The 8,014-nt window shown below is 32.9% G+C and overlaps 1 protein-coding gene across 1 annotated transcript; it reads left to right on the top strand.

Annotated features, from left to right (window-relative positions):
• The first annotated feature begins 2,486 nt into the window (after positions 1 to 2,486).
• LOC111288043 (transcription factor bHLH30-like) lies at positions 2,487 to 4,938 on the top strand. Its single transcript, XM_022878794.2, has 2 exons — positions 2,487 to 3,504; positions 4,435 to 4,938. The coding sequence occupies exons 1-2, from the start codon at positions 2,932 to 2,934 to the stop codon at positions 4,900 to 4,902; spliced, it is 1,041 nt and encodes a 346-aa protein (XP_022734529.2). The 5' UTR covers positions 2,487 to 2,931; the 3' UTR covers positions 4,903 to 4,938.
• Positions 4,939 to 8,014: the final 3,076 nt, after the last annotated feature.

Raw genomic sequence — 8,014 nt, 5'->3', positions numbered from 1 at the left:
TGTCATCATGAACCCCACGACGATGCGGGACTTGGACTTCTCGTGGGTTAAGATAGTGGTGCTGCAGCTATCATAAAATGTTGAATAATTTGTCTTTCTAAAACTTAAAAAGTTGCACAAAAAAGATGAAAAGATAAAACATTGGGGACCAAAGCAGCCATGCGTGTGACCACAAAAGGGTCCTAAAAAATATAAACCATCCCTTCTCTTAGCTTCATTTTCCTTTGCCAAAGCAAACAGTCTCAGTACAGCAAAGAAACAACTTCAATGAAAGAGGCACTGCCTGCGCCTTGCTTTGAGTCACTTCATGCCCTCAGCCTGATAAGGCAAAAGAAAAGCCCTCCGTACAAATATATATTATATTTATTATATTGGAAGAAGCTGAAGCACTATCTAGGGGGTATATTGTGTGACGAACTAATTGGCATGGGGTTTTTTTTTTACTCATGATTTGAGTGTCGATCTCTCATAAATAATGTCAATATTATGTTATCGTAACAAAAACCAATTCCATTTGAAAAATGCTTAAGACAAAAAATGGGGTTTCCCTCTTGAAACAATTATATATGTTGTTGAAAAGGCGTAATAAAAAAAGGCTGGTACGGTTGACGGTTGAATGATTTTTGTTTTGCTTTTATTTGCCTTGGTTGGTCTAAAAAGTTTTTATATATTATCACTAAATCAGATTATATTAATAAAATAAACAACAAATTTTAACATAAATTTATAAAAAAATTAATTTTTTTAAAATATTTATTTATCAATAAAATAATATCATCTAATTCATTGATAATATATAAAATTTATATACTAACAATTAATTTGATAATTTTTAATGCATCAAGTAAATAAATATATTACTCAATATAATAATTTTAAAGATTAGTGTTTTATACGACGTTCTTTGGCGAAATCCATATATAAAATATAATTATGGTTATATATGTTAGTATTAATTCATTTTTATGTTGATCTTGACATATATGTAAACAAACTAAATATATGTCTTATCACGTATATTAAAATAGAACAAGTAAATTTAAACTTAAATTAAGGGGAATTTTAGGTTGTTAGGTACAAGTATATCCAAGTTAGATCCTTTCATCTGAGAACATGCATGGTTGTTCATTGTGGAAACACCTTTCTCACATTTTCAATTGAGGTTTCATTACTTTAAGTACTCGAATGCCACTATTGCATTGAGTTTCCCAATTAAGCTCAACATTTTACAATGAAGGGGGTAATAAATGTGTGGTGCCCTCATTTCTTATGATGCGTGGGAATTAACCCTCCTGAAGGAAAAATGCAAGGCTGCCCTACCAAACCCATGTCAATGCTTTACATGTGCAATGTGAAAATGGAGAGCATACCAATTTATCAAATAAATGCTCTTGAAAAAGAAGAGTCCCTACACTAATAATGAAATGACCAAATTCCCTTGTACTGTATATATATTATATATACTATAAATTCCACTTTAAAAGCCAAATTATATTCTAATAGGAAGGATCATAGGACAAGGAAGGGAAGCCATGAACAAATTACATGTACTAACTGCAACCCAAGGCTCATGAAGAGTGAAGAAGAGCAACTAGAGAAAGAGAGAGAAGGGAAAGGTGGAGTGTATTCCAAGACACAATGATAACATGTTATTGGGGGAGCAGAAAGATTGGCGTGGAAATAGCCAAGAGTGTGGAAGAACGTGGGGGCTTGACCGAGGCAGGAAGAGGAAGATGCGAGGCATAAAAAAAGAAAAGCGTTTTTGTGTTTAGCTAGGGGAAAAAAATAAAAGAAATGAAAAGGGTTTAGCTAAGCCTTTTATCATGATGATACTATCAGCCTTTTTTGGTCTTTGGTCGGTCGACAATCTGTGTGTTGCGTGTTCACTGTGTTTTGTTTTTGTGTTTCCCATCCCCACTCTCTCTCACAGACACAGCGTCTAATTTTACACTTTGAACCAATCACAAAGCAACAAAATATTATTATTTTATAATAATAGAGAAATACTTTTATTATTATTATTTTTTACATACGAAGCATTGCATAAGAATTGGAAAAAGAAAAACTGTAAGTGTTATTTTTTAATGAAAATGAATGTATCATTCATATTAAGATTGTGCTAAGTTTGAGGGAGAGAAATACTTTAATGTTATAAACAACTAGTGTCATGTATAAAATTAAGAAAAAGAAATAGAATAGAATAAAAAAAAAGGATCTCCCTCTTTCTCTCTCCCCAACCTGATAGCTGCAGGAATGGATAGAGAATGCCGTGAGGAGAAAGGAAAGGAGAGTAGCAGTACTTAAAGACTACAAATTTAGAGCGGTGGAGAGGAGAGGGAGGGAGAGAAAATAAAAAATAAAAACCAAAGGAACCAAAAAGATACCACCAAAGCACAGAGGAAAAGGAAAGCTAATTTTGAAGCGAAGGTTATAAAAAAAAGGGGGTTGCGTGGCACAAAAAAACCTACCCAATTGAAAGAGATTGAGTGATCATTCATAGACAAGTCCAATCCTTTTGGCCTTTGCTTTGCTTTTCTTCTCTTCTACCAATTACCACCACCTTCGCTACCACAAAACAGATCATATATAGAGAAGAAGAATTGAGAGACCTCTGAAAAGTCCATATATGTAACATATCAAAGGAATGTTTATCTCTTCTATTCTTTTTTGCTTCTTTCTTTCATAACCCTTTTTCCAATTTTTCCCTTCCTCTAGGAAAGTGTAAACCAATTTCCATATATCCTTTTCCTTGAATCATCCTTTTCATATACAATTCACATCAGAGGATGAAGTGATCAATGCAAAAACAACTTCATATCTATTCATATAGAACTTGAATCTTTTGTCTGTTTTTGTTTTTTGCAATATATTGAGGCGCCAGAGTTAAAGAGAGAAAGGGCAGAGGGGGAGGAAGGGAAAGATCGAGAAAAGATGAGTGGAAAGAAAGAAGAAGATCTAGGAGAGTGTTCTCAAGCTATCCATAACATACAAGGTTACCAAGAACAGTTACTTATTCAACAACACCAACAGATGCAATACCACCACCACCAACAGAACAATGGTTTATTTGGAGGAGCTAGGGGAGGGTTGATATTCCCTGAAGCATCGCCCGTCCTACCATGGTCTCTCCCTCCGGTTCACACTTTCAATCCAGCCCACTTCACAGGAAACCCGGTTCGAGACCACGACCCTTTTCTAGTCCCTCCTCCGCCATCATCATATGGGGGGTTATTCAACGGAAGAGCTCCTGCCCTACACTTTGCATACGATGGCCAATCAGCTGATCATCTAAAGATCTTATCTGACACTCTGGGACCGGTGGCTCAACCAGTCTCAGCTCCTTGCGGGCTACAAGCTGAGTTTGGTAAGATGACTGCTCAAGAAATCATTGATGCTAAAGCTCTCGCTGCTTCTAAAAGTCACAGTGAAGCTGAAAGGAGAAGAAGAGAACGAATCAACAACCATCTCGCCAAGCTACGCAGCTTACTCCCAAGCACCACGAAAGTAAGTGGCAGTCATTGCATAGAGTCATGAAAAATTATTCACAAATAAAAGCAAAAATGGTTTTAAAATTGTCAAAAAGAAACCATTATAAATCATCACGCGTACAACATGTCCTAGTATATTATATGGAAGAGTCATACAGTACCTTTTATGCACCCTTTTTGTTTTGTATTATAATGGGCTTTTTGCCTTAAAAAATATGTGTAGATTTTCCTAAGATTCTACTTAGATGGTTGGTCTGATAATATGTTATGAAAACCTACCCATTTAGACGTGAAAGGTCGTCACGTTTTTCTTCTTGGCCCCTCTTCTTTCAATCTGGTTTCAGTCTTTTCAACATAAAAAAATGCTTGTCTTTCGGTTTATTCCTAACGGTCGTGTGGTAGTTCCAAGAAGAGGAAAAAAAATACAAATAGGGAATGAGCGCTAATATCGCTCGGTTGATATGATAAAGAGAAACCAAAGGGCATTTGAAAAGCTTCCATGGAAATTTCTTGCCGGATCATCAGTCATATTAAGTAGGGAATGAAAAGAAATAAAGAGAGACAAGCTAGCGTCCTTTGTCAGTCATACTATTTAGCTTGTACCGTTCCCTTGAGATAAAAATAAACCCCACCATTAACAACCTATTCTTTGAGCCACTTTCAAGTTTGAATCATCAAAGCATGGAGAAAACAGCAAAATCCATCTCTTCTTTTCACACACTAAAACCACTTTAACAAACCACCATTTCCTGTCTATTTGATTTTATCAGTCAATTTAATTTAAACCTGTCTTCTGTTTTCTTCTTTTGGTTATTTCTTGTGAAGCATTGATGGGACAAAGCTTCATCGCTAGAGAAGTAACCTAAGATGCATGTTAAGTAATTTAATAAGTACTTCTACTACTACATTCTTACTATTATTTTAACTGCATTTTAATGTGAGATAGACGGACAAGGCTTCACTGCTTGCAGAAGTAATCCAACATGTCAAGGAGCTTAAACGGCAAACTTCTTTGATAGCAGAAACGAGTCCTGTGCCGACCGAAATCGATGAACTAACGGTGGATAAATCGGACGAAGATGGTAAGTTTGTGATCAAAGCTTCACTTTGCTGTGAAGATAGGTCCGATCTTTTGCCCGACCTAATCAAGACGTTGAAGGCTTTACGTCTAAAAACACTAAAAGCTGAGATCACAACTCTTGGTGGGCGTGTAAAGAATGTTCTGTTTATTGCCGGAGAGGAAGACTGGAATAGTAGTGGTGATCAGCAACAACAGCAGCAGCAATATTCTATTAGTTCAATACAAGAAGCATTGAAAGCAGTGATGGAGAAGACTTCTGGGGATGAGTCTTCTTCAGGGAGTGTTAAGAGACAAAGAACCAATATCAGTATTCTTGAGCAGAGGTCTCTTTAACTTACAAATGGACTTAAGTGCTTACTTTTCCTGGTATTCGTGGGTTTTCATTTTTCTTTTCTTTTCTTTTATTTCCTGAGAGTGTTTTAATTTGTGAATTAATTTCTATCAGTGGACAAAATAGGTGATGACGGTGTGCTTTGTGTGCTTAAAAAACTGGGTTAAATTAAAGATTATTAGGGAATAGATGATATATCATATATGATCATATATAGCTTGGCTGGTTGGTTTTGGTTTGATGCTGCACAGAACTCATGAGATAGAGAAGAAAGATTTTCTTTTTTTTTTTTTAATTTAGTAGGAAAAAAAATTAAGGAAATAGGCAAGAAAATAGCGGAGGATCTTTTTCGTAGGAAGAGAAGCCTTGTATCAAAACCTAACATATAAAACGTGAAGTTAATTAATGCCCTCTGAATGGAACCTGTTTCAGTTTGGAGTTGGGACAAAAAACACAAACTCCCCGGGCTTTTTCTTTTGTTTGTTTTCTAGTACTACATATCCCTTGCCTTCCTTTCTGAATCTCTCTGCTCAGCTTGGTGGAATTGATATATCATAACATAAGCATCGGTAATTTATAATGAATGGTGACGACATTGTTCTTGTCACAATGCACACTATCATCACCAACGTTGTAATTTAAGGCTTTTAAATTTTCCTTTCCCTTGTTTGTTTTTTCTTTTATGTTAACAAAAGTGATTGAAGCGGTGGAGATCTGAGAAGAGAGAGAGAGAGAGAGATTTGAAAGAAAAACCCTAACGAGGCTGCCGTTTTCTATATGCACAAGATAAAGAGGCTGTTTATTTTTAGGCAATATTAATGTACATATATTGATGTTTTATTTGACTTTCTTGTTTTCCTGCCCCCTCTTTCTTCTTCCTCTCTTTGATCATTTCTCAATGTATGTGCGCGCACGCGCGTGTATATATATATATATATATATATATATATAGTACATGAGTTCTGGTTAATTAATATGGTTCTCCTTTTTTTTTTTTTTATTAATTTTGTTAGTTCAGCATATATAATTCCATGCACATATTCTACCAAAGATATATGTCAATGATATGAAAAGTAAGATGGAAGGTCAGTTAAAATTAATGTTATAATATTACATTGAAGTGGATTTACAAAGTTCCATGATAAATTCCCTTGCATTTTTTACAAACATATATTCTCACATATTCTTTTAATTAATTTAGTAATAATTTAATTTTGTAGTTAAGTTGTCACATATAATTGTATAAAATATAAACTAATGGAAAATTGTAAAGTTTATTACCAATGTATATAGGACAATATATATATATATATATATATATAGACAGAATAGGTAATCATTTCTTGGAAATAATAATATTGCTGTGTTTATATGTATATTTGCTAGTGATTTGATATTCCTAAAAAATACTTAGACTGTGAATGATTTTAGAGTGCATACTCTATCAAAAAATGAAAAAAAAAATAAAATAAAATCATTGCATGGAATTGGCTTCAAGTCTAGTGATTATAACATCTCATAAGTAATTAACATATATCTGCCAAAATTACTTGTCCTTTTTTTTGTTATAATATAATTAATTTTTTATTGTTATTTTTTGAACACAGATTTAAATTTCTAAAATATAAAATTTGAAACTATTCAAAACATTTTTTGAACAATTCCACAATTAAAAAGAAAATAACTAGAATTGAAATACTCGAGATCTCTCAACAAAATCAAATAAAGATAAGCAAATTAAGATGGATAGAATATGATTTCTACATTTTTTTAATCACCCTTTCATCTTGCTTTATTTTTCACCATTATCTACAAGGTATGTGGGTATCCAATGAAAGCTTTTTTTTTTTTTTTTTTAACAAATAAAAGCACTAAGACTCAAAATTAGGATCCATAGTGGAATGAATCTGAATTTATTATCTTGTATACATGCACAAAATTTCAAGTCCAAATCATTGCTTTTTTTTTTTTTTTTAATCTCTAAAGAGTTAAACCTAAACAAAACCTGGACTTCATTTCCCTCGCATATTTACCTTACTTAAATTAATTTAGTTCTCTTTCCTTTCAGAATGGTATACTAATTTTCTTTTGAAAAGTGGGTATATTAATTTAGTTAAAATTTAAGATTTTGTACTCTAATTCTACCCATTCTTACCATTTTAACTAAGTTCGAGTAGAAACTCAAGTAGATTTTTAGAAGCATGTGTTTCAGGTAGCTAACAGAATCTGAGTAAGAGGTGGCTATGAAAATTGGATGGAAAGGGCTGCTAACAGAATCTGACTCAGAGATGATACTTGTGAATGTGTTTCAGGTAGCTAAGGGAATGGCAGATGCGTTGGTAAGAGATGGGGTATTTCGGTCAGAGATGTTCTTATGGATTGGTGATTGAGGTGCTATATCCTATTTGAGAGTTTCTTTTTGGTGTTAAAAGGATTGTGTCTTTGAATCACTTTATTAGTGATTGTATCTCTGTTTCAACTCTAATAAAATCATCCTTGACTTAGCAAAAAAAAGAAAAAAAGATTTTTAGAAGCATGCAAGGTGCGACTTTAATTCTTCAACTTCTTAATAATTAGTTAAGCATCTTGCAAATTTTAGGTATAAGACTTAGGTAAAGTATATATTTTGGATCAAATATGTATGAGATTTCTTATTTAAAGCATTCAATACATTTAAAGTAAAATAAAAAATGAAAATTATGAAGAAATTGTCACTGTTCAAAAATGATTTAGATTTGTGCATAAATACTATTTTTATTGAGTCTTAACATATTATTAATCTAGTTGTAGATTTTCATCTATTTATTGGTTTTATTTTATATTAATTTTTATATAATCATTTTTAATGAAACTTTATATAACGACTTAAATAATTTTGTCTTTATTTATATATGTGATCTACTTTGGCAAATTAAAAACGAAAAGGCTAGAAAGAGTACCGAAGAAACAATATATTTGAAGAATAATCTTGGTTAAGGCTTTTAATTGTAATTAAGAAAAAGGTGAAGTTGAACCTCTTTTCTGTAAAAGGACTTGAGGTTCAAAATTCGTTTGAACTTAACAGAATTTCATCTTTATCTGTTATACTCAAACAATCAAACTTGAAGAAAACAT

The sequence above is a fragment of the Durio zibethinus genome, chromosome 4, assembly GCF_047325235.1.
Source record: "Durio zibethinus cultivar Kanyao isolate XHJ-2024 chromosome 4, ASM4732523v1, whole genome shotgun sequence".
In the NCBI taxonomy this organism is placed as follows: Eukaryota; Viridiplantae; Streptophyta; class Magnoliopsida; order Malvales; family Malvaceae; genus Durio; species Durio zibethinus.
The sequence above is the reverse complement of the archived record's forward strand: the minus strand, read 5'-3'. Positions and strand labels throughout refer to the sequence as shown.